The sequence below is a fragment of the Parambassis ranga genome, chromosome 13, assembly GCF_900634625.1.
Source record: "Parambassis ranga chromosome 13, fParRan2.1, whole genome shotgun sequence".
Taxonomy (NCBI): Eukaryota; Metazoa; Chordata; class Actinopteri; family Ambassidae; genus Parambassis; species Parambassis ranga.
In genome coordinates, this window is record NC_041033.1 from 16,490,304 (window position 1) to 16,509,501 (window position 19,198).

At 40.5% G+C, this 19,198-nt stretch overlaps 1 protein-coding gene across 2 annotated transcripts; it reads left to right on the top strand.

Annotated features, from left to right (window-relative positions):
- Positions 1-968: 968 nt before the first annotated feature.
- On the top strand, positions 969-19,125 carry dhx36 (DEAH (Asp-Glu-Ala-His) box polypeptide 36). Of its 2 annotated transcripts, XM_028420311.1 has the most exons (27): positions 969-1,523; positions 1,816-1,973; positions 2,075-2,188; positions 2,263-2,467; positions 3,581-3,619; positions 3,724-3,894; positions 4,041-4,120; positions 5,839-5,913; positions 6,515-6,681; positions 6,777-6,858; positions 6,978-7,118; positions 7,522-7,627; positions 10,329-10,416; positions 11,517-11,572; positions 11,682-11,746; positions 12,332-12,475; positions 12,890-13,007; positions 13,885-13,983; positions 14,652-14,825; positions 14,956-15,042; positions 15,121-15,204; positions 15,290-15,389; positions 15,508-15,598; positions 16,604-16,724; positions 18,059-18,211; positions 18,285-18,529; positions 18,759-19,125. In XM_028420311.1, exons 1-26 carry the CDS (start codon positions 1,257-1,259, stop codon positions 18,522-18,524), a joined length of 3,225 nt encoding a protein of 1,074 aa, XP_028276112.1. In that variant the 5' UTR covers positions 969-1,256; the 3' UTR covers positions 18,525-18,529; positions 18,759-19,125. The 2 variants fall into 2 exon arrangements, with proteins under 2 accessions (XP_028276112.1, XP_028276111.1); XM_028420310.1 differs by having other exon boundaries at positions 18,285-19,125.
- Positions 19,126-19,198: the final 73 nt, after the last annotated feature.

Genomic DNA, 19,198 nt, shown 5'->3' on the forward strand with positions numbered 1-19,198 from the left:
ACTATTCTTAAGTTCAAAGAATAAGCCAGCTAGAATTAGATTTGCATAAGAACATTCACAAAAAATACAGCAGCCATTTGAGATGTGTGTTGTTTTTTAATGTGGGTCCAAATTCAACCTAGGTTACAGAGTGTGGATATGACGGTACAAAAGGTGTGTGTGCAGCAGGCTGGGAGGAGAATTTAAATCAGGCTGCCTGGAGGATAAGTAAAGTATGAATGAGGGAAGGTCTGAGTCTGGGGCTGTTTTTCTTATACAAGATTGTTTGTGAAGATCTAGGTGTACTGGTATTTATTGATGGAGTTCATGAAAAATAAAGTGTACCAATGAATTTAGATCCACACTTAAGGACATCAGCCAAAGAATTATTTAAACAATTCCCTAAATTGCCTCCTGACCTGAATCCTATATGTGCTCTTAAAGGGCTGGAGAAGGAGGGAAAAAGTCAGTCAATCAATGACTGAATCAACTGAAGGCTTTGCTGGCTGAAGCATGAAGGAAACTTTCATCACAGCTATGATTGATTTCTTGCCAAGACCTTTTCACTGTTCTACAAGATAAAGAATAAATACTCAGACGCTGAAACTGTGATCTTTAGCACATCAGTGTTTTAATACCTATTGTCTTCTAATGTTTTATTATTTTGTTTGTGTTGCCAGAATTCCCTTGTTTGACTACAACAAAACAATCAAGCAGCCCTCAGAATACAGATGAATAAATAGTAACCAAGAGGAGTAGATTGGTCAAATGTTTTATAAAATATGCTGAAACATCTGCTTTTTCCTCATAATATAGGCTATGTGTTATATTTGATGTCCATTAGACTATTAATCCACCAGATTGACACAGATATTTGTGCTGCACATTAGATGGATAGACTGCCCCTGAAAGACATTCCAGCCAATCCCTGAGCGATACGTCATTATCCGTCTGCTGAAAATTCTGACGACACTATTGTGCGACGTGCCGGACGAAAACGAGCAAGCGAGTCGATATGCCAAATAGCAACATGCTGTTGTTTAGTTAGTGCGTTAATTAGTCCTAATTTAAAGTATTTTTTTGTAATTATCAATAAACTATCTGCCAAAATTGAAGGGGGTGTAGCGACATATGTTTAATTTGCATACCTGGTCCATAAATCCTTCCAGTACAGCTGGTAGCTCAGTAACCGTTAGCGTTAGCTTGCATTTGTTCTAGACGGATATTCTAAGAGCAGTTTAAGGTTTGGTGTCTAGCACCGCTTTTCTGGCGGCAGTATGAGTTATGGTTATGGCGGTGGAGGTGGAAGAAGAGGCAGAAGAGGAGGTCGCGGCTACAGGGATGGCAGCAGAGAAAGATTCGACAGAGGAGGTGGAGGCAGTTCAAGAGGGCACAGTTCAGACTTTAACCAGGACCGTGGAGGAGAAGGAGGAGAAGGGGGACAGAGATTGGACCGTCATCCTCCACACTTGAAGGGCCGTGAAATCGGTCTGTGGTACGCAAGATACGGAGCTGTGAGAAAGAAACAAGCAGACCGGAGATCGGTGGGTTGTGTGGCTGTGCATACTGTGCGCAATGTTTTGAAAAACTGTCATGTCAACATGTGCAGGGTTGTACACACATTTAAAAACCCGTCTCTCCTTAAAAACAAACACTAGTGCTGATGCATGGATATTACACTGTCAGAATGATAATTATGTTGTTTATATTCTGTGATTTTTGTCCTCTGTAAAGCACTTTGAATTGCCTTGTATTAATAAATGTTGCCTTGCCTTGCCTAATCACTTACAGTAAAAATTTGCTTAAACACACTCTTTCATATATTTGTGTGTGCAGCGTGCGGTGGTCCAGATGGATGAAGCCAGAGAGAAACACATTACCAAACTGCTTAACTCTGTTCAGAGTGGGCAGCCTGGCCCTGTGAGAGACAGCAGGGACGCAAGAACCTTATTGTCCGACAGCTGGCAGTCAGCAGCCAATAGTAGTGAACATTGGTGAGGACAGATTGCATAGCTTTTTCATTTGTAACTCCTTGAAATCCTATTTTCAGTCCTGACCATTGACGGATTGTAATTCACATGCTTCTGGCTATCAGTTACTTTGATGGGGATCTGCCTGAAGAGAAAATACTAAAGGCTGAGGTTAAATCTGAAGAAGAGGACGAAGATGTTGGTTTCGGACAGCAGAAAGCTACTCGTGGACCACAACGGTAACTTTGCCGATAAAATAAAATTCCGTAATTGATTTATGATGGAAATCTATACATTTAATGTGTTTGTTTAGGTACTTCTCAAAAGCAGCAGTTAAAGATGAGGCACCCGACCGATGGGATGATGAAGAGGAGCAGGGGGAGGAAAAGAAGCCCATGATGAAAGACAAGGATCTGGAGTTCTTATTGCAGGAAACAGTCCAAGACAGGTCACTTGATGAACATTTGAAAAGAGATCTCCAGAGCAAGAAAATGGATTTAAAATACAAAGAAATGCTGGTGAGTGTTTTGTTTTCTGTGTCCAGCCTTAATATATTGAAGTTGGAACTTTTTTGTCTTGATATCCGCTAAGAGGCTTTGTTAGAATGTCTGTGTTATTTTATATTTACAGGTTAAAGGTAGGGTAGGAGATTTCATTCTGATGCACTTTTTGTTAAATTAGTGTAACTTCTCTTTACAATCTGCTAGCAACCAATAAGTTCGGCAGTTTCGCTTTAAAACGAAGAACATTAATCATCTGTGGAAGCTATAAAACACTAAAAATGTCAGCCAATCCTGCAAGGCGCCCCTGCGCGGAGTATTGGCTGGTTGTCACTCTCATCCTGCTCTGTGCGCACCAGAGAGGTACGTGCATGATGGCCGGAGTCACAGACCGCAGCTCGACTTCAGGTAATGCACGTCCATGTGATTGGGAGGCGTGGCTTCGGGGTGAGCTCTGAGAGAAAGTGGCGTGTGTTTAGCTTCAAAATCTGGCTGACTCTCACTGAGTTTTCAAAATCTCCTACTCTACCTTTAATCTTGACAAATTAAATGTAATTTTAGTTTAATCAGAACTAAACAGAAATAAGGCAGAAAGGCAAGAGTGTTTCTCAGGTGCAAAAATATTAAAAAACAAACACAATATAGACTAAAATATTATTAAACCCATAAACTAATAGTGTCCCAGAATACTTCATAGCTAAGATATTGAGTACAAGTTAGAATATGACAAAAATGACCCAGGATGCTAAAGAAATGATATAATGTCTTGTGGGCTGTAACCAATATACAAGTATCTGTGCTAGAGAAAATCAGATTCAACCTGTGGGTGGAAGCTAAGGTTCTTCCTCTTAGAGCCATATGCCTCAAGGCAGACGATCAAAGTATTTGTGAAGTCAGTGTGAAGGGTTCCTGGCAATGTTCAGTGCCATGTGAAGGCATTGGCTGTGATATTGAGGACTAAAATGGTGCCTTACCAAGCGTTGCTGTCACTGTTATTGCTGCTAAAATTCTGTGTGGTGTATTATGCCAGCAAAATATTGTAAGCATTTTGTTTGTAATTTATAGACAAGATAAATCGATCACAGTATGCTAATACTGAGTTAACTTGAAACATTATTTGCTGTTTTTTAGAAATTCAGGGAAAAACTTCCATCCTATGGGAAAAAGGAGGCAAGTATATGATTTTTATTTACTCTTAGATGTCAAATTTGAATCATCATCATTATTTACTAGTACTGCTATAAACCCCTCTAAATCACCTGATCCTCCCACAGGCGCTAGTGGAGCTTATCAACTCTAACCGTGTCCTGGTAGTGAGTGGGGAGACTGGGTGTGGAAAGACCACACAGGTCACTCAGTTCATACTTGATGATTACATCAATAGAGGCATGGGCTCGATGTGCCGGGTGGTCTGCACACAACCTCGTCGCATCAGCGCCATCTCGGTATGTTAGTTATTAATAAATGTGATTAATGTGTCTGTGATATGTGTATGAATTTGTATACAGAATTTCTTCATCACTGTATTTTCACTACATTGAGTGTAGTCATAAATACTTATGTTTGTGTGCATGTGTGTGCTACCTCTCAGGTAGCAGAACGTGTAGCAGCAGAAAGGGCAGAAAGTGTAGGCAATGGAAATTCTTGTGGTTACCAAATCCGTCTACAGAGGTAAGCAAGTGTTTTTATTTTGAAAAAACATTTGTTGATGAACACAGTAGAAGTACTGTTCACACATTTAATAAGGATAACTATATTGTGTTTAGTATGCACTCATCAAATGGTCTAGGAACCAAAGAAATTAGTTGTTCCTAGCACAGGGTTTCTTCCAGCTCCCCTGATTATGCTTTTCTACGTCTGGTTTCTGGTCTAGACTTGTCATTTACAAGATAAGAGTATTCCACAGACTCTGTGATTTGATTAAAGACATGATGCCAGCTTGGTTTTATCAGCAACAGGAAATAAAATAGATTTTGTTACACTTTTCAGTTTTATCACCATTAAAGATAATATAGACAGAAAATTTATTGGACCCAAACCTTTCATGTACAGTAAGATGTACCTCGAATATGTATCATGAGCAGTGAGTGAATATTACCATTTATCCTATTTTGTTATCAGAAAGAGTTGCTGGAAAGGCTATTTTAAGATGGAAAGGATATAAATGAAATGGGGAATTATTTTGCGAAGAACGAGATCCAGGGATAAGTAGATGGAAATGACGATCTGAAAATACAGGCGGAAAGAGATAGATGGACCCATCTGGGAAGAAAAGCACTTTAGGTGTGTGCAGGCTGAGTGAGCAGAGAGGTACAGGACATAAAAGGGTGCAGCATTTGAAAATGAATTGCATACAGTAAAGTATGTAGGAGAATAAGGCACGTGGTAAGAAGGGAGGAATAGAAGCATGTTAAGTGTAATATCAAAGGAGATGGATGCAGGGGATCAGAAATAAAATGATAGGACAAAAAATGATCACTAGCAAGAAATAGGAGAGATAACAGGATGTCAGGCTATAAATATAAATCCATTTGCTACAGCCTTAATACAGTGCCTTTTTTGAGTTGCATCACGTTGCTGAAGTTATAATTCATTACTTGACCCAAGAGAGAGAAAAATAAAGCAAAGTTTTGTATCAAAGAACTTAAATCTACATTTATAAATTCATCTTTTTGAGCTATATTCATATGCCCGTGTGCATGGTCAGTACATGAGTATAGACAAAACTACTTGTTAAACTTGTAATTATCTTCACTCTATACAAATAGGACTCTGCATATAACCGGGGCACAACTGTACTTGTCTGCATAGCTCTGTTACTTTCTTTTAATTATGCATAAACCTTAATATAATTAAAGGAGGAGAGTTATATAAAAAATTTCCCACATGAGTAAATGATCTCTATAGGGAGACAGGAAGTGTTTTTCTTTTACCAGACTGTCAACATATTTATTTTGACTGGCTGTATATGGGGATTTGCTTGTTTATGTAGCCAGCTTCAAATGACCACTCATTTGTTGTGACTCTTCAGAGTTGGCCTATTTTTTGGATACTTAGTTTTTCTAAATGAATATAAAATTAGAAAATTCTTTTAAATGAATAAATTATGTTAATCTGATTCATATTGTATGTATGTATATATTCTATATATTCTTACTTGTTTTGAATATTTAATATAAGATTTCAAACGGATCGTCTTTGTCTAAACATCCCTGTACAGAGTTTTAAGAAGTTTCTCCTGTAAACTAGTGACAAAATATGTGTTAAATGGATCCTGAGGAGCCTTAAATATGATGGACAAATATCAGTCTGATTTTTTTTCTTCATTTGTGTAATTTGGGAAATGTTAATGTCTTGTTTTGCTATGTTTTTGTCCTCCTTTTTCACAGCCGGTTACCACGGAGACAGGGTTCAATCCTGTACTGTACAACAGGCATTATTCTTCAGTGGCTTTGCTCAGACCCGTGAGTATGCTCCCATCCCTGCCTCCTTTTCCTCATCACACAGATTCTGCTTCCATTTCTGCTCCAGTCACCCCCCTTTCAGCTGTCCTTGTTTTGTGTCACAGTTCTGTCCCCATTGATTTCACCCTACTGTCTTTGGAAAATTCAATTGTATGGGCCCCCATTCTCATACACAGAGAATTGAAGAAACAGACACACACAGCGCTTCTGTTGACTCATCCCTGCGTGCTCATCCTTGCATTCTGAGCATGTGCAGAAAAAATACAGACTAAGTGAGACTGCCAGCTTAGCCTTGTTGTCTTGCTTTATTCTTTTTTCCAGAATTGGCACGACTAGTGAGTCAGTTGAGGACAGTAGTCTGACAAAATGCTGAAACTTTTTAGCTTTGCGATACATACAGAGTCTGCATGGACTGCATCTGTGATGTGAATTTCATAATACATTTAGGTAACCAAGTCGAGATTAAACTGAATATGTCAGTCTTACACCTATGCTTTTATGATTTAAAATGATGCATTTTTTCTGTAGTGTAAAGGATACAAAAGTGACCGAAAAATCAATCATACACCTAAACGTTCCTTTTTTATTTATTTATTTACAGGATGTTATCAAGTGTCAGTCACATCGTGTTGGATGAGATCCATGAGAGGAACCTGCAGTCTGATGTTTTGCTCATCATTGTAAAGGACTTACTCAAACTCCGGAGTGATCTGAAAGTCATTCTTATGAGTGCCACACTCAATGCAGAAAAGTTCTCTAAATATTTTGGTATGCAGCCTATCAAATGACTAAATGAACAGAATTTAGTCGGCAAATATTCATCTTTCACTTCTACTTATTTTCCTGTGTCAACTTCACTTTAGATAACTGTCCGATGATACACATCCCTGGTTTGACGTTCCCGGTGGAAGAGTTCCTTCTTGAAGATGTTATAGAGATGATCAGGTAAGAACAACACTACTTCCAGATCACACTTGTACATTGTGGACTGTCACACCCTGTGCAGATGGAGACATAACATTGATTTTGGATCTTACATAAGCTGATCGGTGTCTCTCTGCCAGGTATCGTCCTCTAAATAAGGACCGTCGTTCCTCGTGGAAGAAAGGCTTTTGGCACGGGCGCAACTCCGCATCTGCGAAGGAGGCAAAAGAAGAAGAATACAAGTCCAGCTGGCCCAGTTATAAGCGCACACTGCAGGACAGGTGAGTTGGTAAATGTTTTTTGCTTCACATTGAACCATGAGTGTAGACAGAAACACACTGAAACTCACTATAATTTGGAATAAGTCCTGAGTGCTCAAGTGGGGTTTTATTGTTAATTCTTTGCAATGCATTTTTAATTTTCTTAGTGATATGACCTTGTTTTCTTCTTTTCTTCCCATTTTATACCCAGATATGAATTCAGCATATAACTGATGAAAACATATGCAAATTTGTTTGCCTATCAATAAACCTGCAAAATGACCCCAAAATGACTTGACATACAAAACAATCACATACAATTGTGTACCTAAAAGCACAGTTGTGATGGCCCAGCAGCAAGCAAAAGAACAGTAGGATTGGTATTGAAATCACAGGTATTTTTTGATTGCCTATGTTTTTACAGACACTCTGAGAACACTATTGATAGTCTGGAGATGCTGGACAGTGATGACAAGATTGATCTGGAGCTGATTGTGGGACTGATTCGTTATATAGTGGTCAACGAGGAGGTGAGTGAACCCTCTGGCTTAATTGCAGCTGTCTGAAATAGGGCAAAAATTCTGGAAGAGGATTTTAAGACTTTGGGTTTTAGACATTAAAAGTGCCTCAACATTTTGATCGTAGTCTGTCAGAAAGCCCAGCTGTCCATGTGGAACAATGTTTGATGTCAGTTAATATTTGACACAGATGCCTAAACTGACAAAAGGAGCGAGATACAGTGCATTTTAGGTAGGTAGAGCAGATGGAAGGAACAGGAGGGCTAGCTTCCAAACGCAGAGTGACATTAGATCAGAGGAAATAACGCCGATGCTGGCAGTGGATCTGTGCTAATGAGTGATCGAACAGATGCTCCCCCACTGCACGTCCATTCCCTTTTTTCTCTTTCCAGTTCTTATTAAGTTTCCTTGTTTTCATGTCAGTGGCTTTTTAGCGCTCAGCTCAGTGTACGGTTTTGTGAAATACAGAGTTAATGAACTCAGTGAAAGTCGGCTGCTTGAGCATGTGGCGTTTTGTGTCTTGTATTTTTCAGCTATTCCTTGTCATGACCTTGTAGACCAGAGGCGACACAACTGAGCAGAATATCTGTAGATGCTCTCATTCATCCAGGTCATAGTCATTTCCAAGAGTTTAAATCCAGGCAACTGGACTCGAGGATTGTTTTTTTTAAGATGTTTCACCACTCCCCCTGAGTGGCTCTTGGAATTCTTGGAAATAACAAAGCAGAATGTTCTAAATGCTACTGTTTTCGTATTTAAGAGGAGGACAAATGAAGGTGAGGCAACTTGGCAAATGAAGTGATCAAAGGAAGGAAAATAAAATTGACACATTTACTCTCACTCTATTTTTCCAAGTGAAGTGGAACTTATTCCTGTTTGGTAGTTGCTGTTTATACAAGAGAGCAGAAGAAAACGGGCCGGCCTAGAATCAGGAGTGACTAACGCAGACGGACAGAATAATTATCCTTTCCCATATGAAGCCGTATCTCTATCAGTCACGGCCACGCTGAGCCAGTCGACCAGTTGATTTGCCGTGGCATCGTCTAACGCCTGAGAGGGAACTGGCTGATTCGCCATGACGGCGTTCTGAACTGAGGATATGGGCCGTCTGCCAGGCCTTCGGCTGTGATGATTGGTTAATTATGTTGCAGGGGACTGTGATTAGACACCTAGGGGGTTGACATGCAGGCATTAATGAATGCCTGCTGCGTCCAACGATGTATGTGGGTGGTTTGGTGTGTGTGTTGCAAAATAGTAGGCCAACAGTACAGAGCTTACTGTACAGTTACTTAATTTTCAGTTAGAATTAATCAGTGCTGTGTGTAACGATGCATTTCTGTCAGGTTATAAGTAGGCAGGCTGCTTGTGTCTCTCCACCTCTCATACATACACACTAACAGTCATTACCACACATACATACAGTCCCATGTGTGTGCCAGCGGTTGAGCACTGGTACTAATAATTAACTTAATTAAAAGGCAGGGGTGCTCTAAGCCTAGAAGCTACTTTTTCGAACTTCATCTCCCCTTCATCTCTCTCAGGAAATAACAGAGTTCTTTCTAAAGAGTGGGTTATTTTACACGAGCTTAATTTTATCCTGAGAAATAATGTTTGTTTAAATTTAGCTCTTTGATGGGCCAAAAGAACCTTTGCTCAGGTTTCTGAAGTTCAGAACATCCTAAATTATTATTAGCCGGAGAACCATGAGCCTCCATTCACAGAGGCATCAGCCCTTTATTCCACCCCAGTGTTTTGTGTAAATGGTACAGAGACAGAATTAGTGAGTTACTGTTATGCTTTTTAAGCTGGAAACAGAGGTAGTATTAGCACTAATTTGACTGCTGTGTGAAAGTGACACCATGTGAAAGCACATATAAAGTCTACATTATTCTGGCTTTTTTTCCAGTGTGCTCAAATCAAGATGACACAGTAGTGCACAATGAATGGGGATCTTAAAGCACTCGGTACAAAAGAGGGCTGTGTCTTTAAAAACTTCATTTAAGTTTTAGGATTTAAGGATTGTAAAAAATGTGTTTATCTGAATGCTGATTGTATTGTCTTTAGTACGACAAACTTTCAACAACTACCCACACCATTTAGAGCTAAGACCTGTGTATCAGTTCTGCGTATCTGATAATGTGGATTTCTGCTTGTTGTTGCTGTAACACAAGTTGAAAATCTGCACTCACTGATCCTTTGTGTTCTTATTCTGTGTTCCTCACCAGTTATTATTTTTCCAATTTTACCACTGTGGGCACTGCTGTTTGTGCTTTGTTTTTTTCCTGTAGAAGGGCTGACACCTATAGTACAAAGCCATTGGCAAACAGATGTGTGTGCAGTGATTTGTTTGCTTTTAAAGCCAACAAGTCTGTCATCAGCTAACAATTGTATGTCTATATTTCATATATGTGTGTGTGATTTGTTTTCTTAGCTGCTGTGAGAGAAATGTACTCCCGTGTTAATGTGCAGCAGAGGCTGCCCTGTAGTAGAAAGACTTCTCTGCCATAATTATGTTGGCAGGGAGTGTCAGGGCCTATTGTGTGGCTGAATGTGGAGGTTGGGAACTCAGTCTGCCTGGGCTCTGCTCTTCCAAGGGCAGGGGCACCTTTTCACTGTATTCAGTTGTTTGTTGCTGTTGGCAGTCTCTACTAGAGTCCTGTGTTTTTTTGTGTTGTTTAGCTGTAATCACAGCTTTGGTTTATGTCTTTCACAGGAGGGAGCAATCTTGGTCTTCCTGCCTGGCTGGGACAACATCAGCAGTCTCAATGACCTGCTCATGGCTCAGCAGATGTTCCGATCAGGTACACACACAGACACATAAGTGACATACTGTGGATCGGAAGAGGTTTTTTCCACTGAATATGTGTTTTTTTTTTTATTCATTTAGATGTTTGGGCTATAATGTGAGTTAACAATAGAAAGCTATTCAGAAAGTCTCTTTGTGCTTGTCTTGAGACAGCTATAGAGGACAATTTTTTCCACTGAGAATGTTGAACGTCTTCTTTCAATAAAAGTGCTATGAAGTTCAGCGCTTCCATCACAGAGCTCAATGTCACTTCTGTGTCACCAACAAGTCAGTCTAAGAAGGAGTAGGGCTAATGATATCAACAGTGGCAGAGGAGGAACTGATCCCCTGCTCTGGTCTCTGGTACTCTGCTAGCTACTGTTGAGCACAGTTTATCTCATGCACCCAGACTCTTGAAAGATTTATTAATTTTCAGCTCACGAAACGCTGCCAGCGCCAGGGTATGATTTCTTTCCATCATTTTAGCTAACTTTTCTAAAGTGAGAGAATGCAAAAATGCCAGACTTCGGGTTTTGTAACCTAGTAACAATAAGTGTATAGTGCACTGGAAATGAGGTCATGGCTTTAAACAGCCTTAAGTCTTCATGCATGTTAGGTTGGAAACTAATTCTGGATCATTATACTACTCGCAAATATGGTGTCATAATGAATAAACTAAATGACTGAAATTTACCAGGGTTTAAAAAAAAATTGACAGTAATACGTTATACTACAGACAGTAACTGTTATATAACCATCAATAAACCTGGCTATTGATTAATCAAGCCAATACAAAAGAATACCCTGAAGGAAAACTTAGGCATCCTAAAGTTGTTTGAAGATCATTTTGACAACTTGTAATTCAGATTTCTCATTTTTATTTTTATATTTTAACATTTTTCATGATTAAACTTGTTTAGGTTAGATTTTGCCACATTTTTGCAAGTATATATCATGTCAAATATCATCTTTAAAAAATGCCTTCTCTATATTTATGAGTGTTTATGGTTACAAATATAAGACGTATTTATGTAGCCATTATGTGCTTACAGTTGTAACTTATCTTGCCCCTTGTTCTTTTGTTTGAGTCCTTTTTTGTGTCCTGTTGTGTTGCAGACCAGTTTGTAATCATCCCCTTGCACTCCCTGATGCCAACCGTTAATCAGACGCAGGTCAGCATTTCCTCAGTTTCTGTCTTTGTGACTGTTTGCCGTTTGTCCTGTTTTTCTCCCTTTTCAATATCAGAAGTCCAGTCTTCTCTTTCTCTCTCACCCTTCTCAGGTGTTCAAAAGGCCTCCTCCTGGAGTTAGAAAGATTGTGATTGCTACCAATATAGCTGAGACCAGGTGTGTATGAGTGTGTGCATGTGAGCTGCGTGTTGATAAGCTTGTGCTGCCTTTGTGTGTGCACTGCTTTTGAAAATGTATTTTTGGCAGTTGTTTCCCTGGCAAGTTTAGAAAGGAAAAGTGGTGAACTCATTTTGTCACATCTAGTCCTCCATGTGTGTTTTTTTGTGTACTCATATAATGCTGTATGTCTCATCATTAAAAAAATAAAACAGTGGGGTTTGGAGCTAATTAGCATACATTTTTAGATTGATTACAAATACTGTCAAATTGGTTTGGATAGAAAACTCTGTGACAGGCAATTTGTTAATGCATTCACAGAACTCCACACTCACCCAAAGCTGAGCAAATTAGGAAGCTGCCTCCCCTCTGCACTCCCCACGCATCACTCATCTAAATATAGACTCTAAAAACTACCAACGGTCTCATTTATTATTTTTTTTAACTTCTGAATGATTGTGTGTAACTAAGTTTTTTTTTTGGCAGGCTGCTTTGAAGTGTTTTTTTCTGTCCATAATATTTGAACCATCATTTTGTTTTTTTGTTCTTTTCTCTCCCTCTCTTTGTTTCCACTCTTCCTCACAGCATCACCATAGATGATGTTGTTTATGTGATTGATGGAGGCAAGATAAAGGAGACTAACTTTGATACTGACAACAACATCAGCACCATGACAGCCGAGTGGGTTAGCCTGGCCAATGCTAAACAGAGAAAAGGACGTGCTGGCAGGTGTGTGTGTTTATCTTCACAGTATATTGCTTGTTGCTATATTTGTAATGAGGGCATACTTTATGTTAGCGCCTCTGGGTTATGCATTGCTAATCTGGGAGAAATATTTCCCTTCATTTTGTAGTCTAAGCTCTCCATCAGTCTTCCCCATCTGCCTCCTCCTGCCCGATTTCCCAGCTGTAAAAACAGAAAAAGCCAAAGTGTAGTCACTCCCAGGTTGTTTCCAGTCCGTGACTCCAGACGTCTGTTATGGTAGATAGCTCTGACATCAAAGTTCAGCAAAGCCCAATTAGCAGGAGCTGCTTACTGTGTGCAGTTTCATCCCACTGATTTTAAATTAAGCCCCTGTCACAGGGCTGGTGCAACATGTAACCTCTTTTCCTCTCTCTTCCCTTCTTCTCTACATATATTCAGAGTGCGTCCTGGGAAGTGCTATCATCTATACAATGGTCTCAGGGCCAGCCTGTTGGACGCCTATCAATTACCTGAAATTATGAGAACACCGCTGGAGGAGCTGTGCCTGCAGATCAAGGTTGTGTATGCAGAGAGAAAGAGAGAGACAGACTGACAGGAAAGACAAATAGGCGTTGGCTTGGAAGTTGAGATGAGGACAGGATTGCTCTGAATGAGTTTTGTGAGTGCAGGAGAGTGCCACTGTCTTTGGTCTTTGTGTTGAATTACAGTCTCTCCTGCTTAATGAGAGCTCGGCCTGAGCATCCTGGGCTGACTCATGCCCCGTGCTCTCCAGCTCTTTCTCTCTCTTTTTTGCCGACAATATAATCACTCCTCTTCTAAGCCTCGTTCTTTCACATGAACAATCTTTTTGTCTTCTGTGGTTGATTATCATTTTCCCCTCCTCTTTTTGCTCTTTTTAAATCCTCATACTTCACTCAGACATGTTTTAACCAATGCTAATGGAACACGAAGGCAAAGTTCACTCAGATCTAGTGTATGCAGTGATTTTTATGGCTTTATGAGTTTCGGTGTGTTTCTTCCACTAGCTCAGATGTATTCCAGTATGTGTGTGATGTGATTTTTGGTAGGTAGTAGGTGGACTAATGCATCTGACTGTCCTTAAAGTGAGAGAAACACTGACAACATGTTAACCCTGAGCTGACACTCTAATGCTCAAACACTCCAGCTTCATCCTATTAGTCAAGCATAAAGATCTGGGTGCTTTCTTTCCCTGCAGTTTACCACAGGTAGATGTTTGGTGTATTTAATATGTTTTTCTCTGTTGGCTATTCACAGAATTGGCTGTGCAGTTAGTATGCACTTAGGGACACAAATGAATGTGGTTAATAGTAGTTAGTGTTGTTGTTTTATATTTCACACATACACCAAGTACACACAATAGGAACAACCCCCCACCCCTGCTTTTGCTGACCAGAATATTTCGTTATGTCTAGATTTTGAAGCTTGGGTCTATAGGTCGATTTCTGGAGAAAGCCTTGGACCCTCCCACTGAAAAGGCCGTCAACCTAGCCATCAGGAACCTCACAGACCTGGTAAGAAATGGAAAAATGATTCTACCACTGTGATGTCTTTGTTAGTCTCCTCTTCAAATACCCATTTACTAATCATACGTCTAACAGTGGAGAAGATGAAACTTCAGAAAGTAATAGCTTATATGTTTATCTTTGATACCTGAAATCTAGAGAATTCAAGAGGCAAGTATAATAGCCATTTTGAGAAATAGTATAATTTCTGTAAGAAAGCAACTCTCCCAACTTGTGGTTTAAAGGTACCCTTTCTGGACACATAAATCTAGTTCCACTGTTTTTTTGGCTGACTATCTAGCAGAAGATGCAGACGGAGAAATAAACTGAGGGTTAAAAGAGAAATCGGTGATGATAATAAAACTTTAGATGATTAAATTGAGCCATATTTTATGCTCACAAGGTTAAAACACACTATCAATAGAGCTGGGAAGCAGCCATTATATCTGACAACCACATAACACAACTTAAAGCCTTTAAAAGCTTTAATTAATGGCTGCCTATTTAAAATCATGTGTGTGGACTATGTGTTGGTTTTCTGAGAACTTTCCCTTTTTTTGACCTGTCATGTTTTTATATGCGTTGATAGCCTTGTCATTTAAATAAAATGATACTCTATCCATTGTGGAACAGTAGGTGGCTAAAGATGTGTGCTTTTCTGCCGTATGTTGTGTTAGAATGCCCTGGACTATGCAGAGAATCTGACAGCACTTGGTTTCCACCTGGCTCGTCTCCCCGTGGAGCCTCACATCGGCAAGCTCATCTTGTTTGGAGCTCTGTTGGGCTGCCTCGACCCTGCACTCACTGTGGCTGCTTCTCTCAGCTTCAAAGACCCTTTCTTCATACCCCTGGTAGAGCACAGAGTTCACAGACATGAAAGCTTATGTTGGCAGCAACAAATACACTCTTCAATATGTTGCTCTACATTCTGACTTTTGTAATTGCTTAGAATTTTTTTGCAAACGCATGTGTCCCTCTCAGGGTAAAGAGAAGATGGCAGACATGAGGAGAAGGGTCCTCTCCAAAAACTCAAAGAGTGATCACCTCACTATTGTCAATGCCTTCAAGGTAAAACAACTTGTGGCAAATTACTTTTTTTTGGCCACATGAATTGATCCTGTTTTAATTGATGCATTGATTTGCCAGGGCTGGGAGGAAGCAAAGCGGCGCGGGGCTAGGTATGAGAGGGAGTACTGCTGGGACAACTTCCTTTCTGCTAATACACTCCAGGTGAGTCAGGCTCAACACTGAAGCACTTTAAAAAGAGAAATGTGAGTAGCTTTTACAAATAGCAATTTGTTGGTTTATTGCTTAGATGCTGCACAACATGAAGGGACAGTTTGCAGAACATCTCATGCACGCAGGCTTTGTCAGCAGCAGGGATCCCAAAGACCCCAAATCTAACGTCAACTCAGGTAATTATCATTCATATTTGAATCATATAACCAGGCTCTGAAACAGTAATAAAATAGGATGCAGGACATGCAAATCTATTAATGTTCATTTGTCTTTTAACTTAACTGTTTTTCTCAGATAATGAGAAGCTGATCAAGGCAGTGATTGTAGCTGGTCTGTACCCTAAGGTGGCCACGATCAGACCCTCCTACAGCAAAAAGAGGCCAGGGTAAGTCGGTTTACGCAGACAGAGATGAGCAGTGACAGACATGAACTACGCATTCATATTGATCTCTAGACAGAAAAATGGCCTTCATGCTGCTGTAGCTCACCGGAACTCTCAGGTCACAGTACTGTATGATGGTCACCCAAGGCTGTGCATAGACCATGTAAGAAAAACAGACACATTTGCAGCTCAAGATCAATGCAGTCATCATAAAAAATTGCCCTAAGGCAGCTGTCATCAGCAGTCACTGTGACCTGCTTACAAAAGACAGACGCACGCAACACGGACACAGACACTCTCTCACACAGTAGAGCTGTCACTTTTGTTTGTCTGTCTCTTTGACAGCTTTAGACCCAGGTGCACAGTGAATATCCAAGGGTCATTTCCACTTTAAGTAACTCTCAGCAGTCATTGTGCTTAAATCAGTTGTAAATTGTCAGCTCCGCACCACAGCTCGCAAGTTTTTAATGAATTCATTGCTCAATTAGGCACTTTTTATTTGTTTTGGGGCCAGATCAGACTGCTGCCTGGTCCAAGCAGCTTGCTCCCTGCAGTCAAGCAGTAGATTCTGTCTGGCTGACACGCGGGAGTTTGGAACACGGTGTTACTTTCATGTTAGGGATGATTTGCCAGCTGCATCACAATTTCCCTTAAAATTCCTTCTGTGCCAGAATGGCAGGAGGCATTGTGTATTGTGTTAACAAGCCATACTTTATTCTGGTGATGGTATTGGTAGATTCTCACACAACTGGGCACACTATATGTGCATGCAATCACACGCACACACTCAGTAGGCATTTGTAGATAAAAAAAGATTGTATTACAGAATAATACTGTTATGTACTGTATAGACACATACTAAGAGAATGCTCTAATTTAACATTGAGGTGTGCTGCCTTTTTTGTGGAAACCTTTGCTTGAATTTTTAGATAATTATTATTTTTTGTGTGTTCATAAATGTGACATTTACCAGTATCCGTAACCCTAACACACACACTCTTGCCTCAGCGTTAAGGTGTACACCCAAGCTGATGGAAAAGTCTGTATCCACCCAAAATCTGTCAATGCTGAAGAGAAGGAGTTCAACTACACGTGGCTCATTTACCACCTTAAGATGAGAACGAGCAGTGTGAGTACAGGGGAGGTGGGGTGGCGTGTTACGCAATTTTTCAACACTGCTGTCTGAATGTTGCATGTCTTTTTGATTCTGGACCTGTCCCTCTGAAGAGTGCATGTGAGTGGAAAGAAGGACCAGTGGTTAAAGGTTGGCAGTGGTGCCACACCAGCTTTGCTCTTAATGAATATTTGATTAAAACACTGCCTTTCAACTCCCTCTCAAAGGCTCTTGTGCTTCAAAGCTTCCAGCCACAATGTAAGAGGTGGTGGGGGAAGCAAAACGGTCAACGCCGTTTCCTGACGGCTGCCCTCGCCCTCTTTTCTCTCCTTGTCTTTTTTTGCCCCACTTCACACTCCTGTTTTCCCTCCCTCCCTTCCATCCATCCGTCTGTCTTTGTTCTCCCTGCACTGTTTTTCTGTCATGTGTTTCCTTTCTGCAAAAAAAAAACACCTTTTATGTTTTCTCTGATTGCCGCCTCTGATTCTCACTCTGTTGCCTTTGTCTTTAAGAAGAAAAGCCTCATATTGTATTTCCGTCATTATTCTTACCATTAAATGTTTTTTTCTTGTAGCATGAGTGCTTTGCACAATGCTCTGTCTTTAAAACGAAAGGTATTCTGTAAGATTCTCAAGGTCATTTGTTTGTCAGAAGGAAGCGGAAGATGAGGGCCATAGAATAAAAAAAAAAGGAAAGAAAGTAAGGTGTGACGTTAAACTTTATCTTTTCTGACGCACTTGCCCCTGGTGGTCCCGTAGATTACACATTCATGGAATAAATGCAGTCGTCCCTGCTTTCTCTTTCTTCTCCCTCTTCTTCTTGTCTCCCCGCCCACTCCCTTCACCTCTCTCTGATGCTAATTTTCAACATTTCTGTCTGTTACCTTTAAAGCTGAAATAGGTTTGACCTCTGTGTCTGTGGCTTTTGACCTTACAGCCAACTAGTTTTCTGAGCGCAAGCATAAAACGGGTGCATTATATCACATCTATTTTCTGTGTGAATTGTTTTCAATTTTAATGTCATTTTAAACAAATGCAATTATTTTGTCAAACTACATAAGCAGCTGTCAGTTTAGCAAGGAGACAAAAAAAATGGATAATAAAGTGTAACACATTAGCGAGATTCACAGACAGGGCAAGATGACATTTTTCCAGCACTGGAGGCACTGAAACACATTTCAAACTCACACAGTCTCTCCTCTCTAATGGGACACTTTCAGCCCACACCACAGAATAGCTGTCAGGCACGGTGTGTCATAATGATGCCGCATCCTGCCAGTGAGTGTGTTAATGTGTTTGTTGTAATACTCCTGTCCCTCTGTGTAAGCTACATCTCTGTCTGTGCCTCAGATCTTCCTGTATGATTGCACTGAGGTATCCCCATTCTCGCTACTGTTCTTTGGAGGGGACATCACCATCCAGAAGGACCAGGACCAGGACACCATTGCTGTGGACAAGTGGATTGTCTTCAGATCCCCTGCACGCATTGCTCACCTTGTGAAGGTAAAGGAAGCTCACGCTTGTGCGATGGTTAAATATTTTACAGACCTTACTCTTACTCTCATGTGTTCCACAGAGTTTGAAGAAAGAGTTGGATTCTCTTCTGCAAGAGAAAATCCGCAACCCGGCGCCTGTGGACTGGCAGAATCGTGAGTCCAAAGACTGTGCTGTCATTACAGCCATTATTGACCTCATCACCACTCAGGAGAAGCCGTCAGGCGGCAGTAAGGACTATGACAGAACGTGGGCACCTGCCCCGAGAGGACAGCACATTTACTTCAATGATGACGACGATGACAACGACGATGATGATTAGAAGTGGTGAGTGAGTTGGCTCACTATATAGAAAAGAGCCTCTGAAATGACTGGCTGCATACTCAGATGCAGGGGTTATTTGGAATATTTATGATAACCAGCTGGCCTCCTTGATGGCTCTGCTTGGTTGATAGTTTAGGACTCCCTGCTCCTGAAAGCCACGCACAGGAGGACAATGTACTGAAAAACTCTTCTGCACTTGAACGACTCCCATTCTTTATTTTGTTGCCCGCAGGATTATTTTGCAAGGACCAATCCATCTTAGTGTCTGTAGTGACTTTATGTTTAGTGTTAAAGAAGAAAAAAGCCTGCACAATAAAGAAATGTACTGTCATCTGGCTTAGCTTCATCTGCCTCACTCAGTAGAGATTTAGCGATTCAAAATGTAGTGATACCATTAACTACAATACTGCAAGCTTTATGGTAGACCATAATCTGTTCCATGACATTTGTTGAAAGCTTTGAGAGTCCACCTAGGTAACACTAGCTGCTGCATGGCCCTGATTTAACAGCTAAAATAAATGGAAAAAAAGCACAGCAGGCCCCAGGATTTATTCACCTTTCTGATTAATCTGCCCTGAATGTCCAGAGAGCTCCTGGCTAAATTTATTCTCCCAAATGATACTGCATGAAATAAAAGAGAAATCATTTTCTTTTCAGGTAGCAATCTGTGGG

Bases quoted from the DNA above. Each gene is read 5' to 3' on its own strand.
- dhx36 (XM_028420310.1), top strand. From the start codon at position 1,257: ATGAGTTATGGTTATGGCGGTGGAGGTGGAAGAAGAGGCAGAAGAGGA. The intron at 1,974-2,074 runs GTGAGGACAGAT...TCTGGCTATCAG, and splicing joins GCCAATAGTAGTGAACATTG to TTACTTTGATGGGGATCTGC. The intron at 4,121-5,838 runs GTAAGCAAGTGT...CCTTTTTCACAG, and splicing joins TACCAAATCCGTCTACAGAG to CCGGTTACCACGGAGACAGG.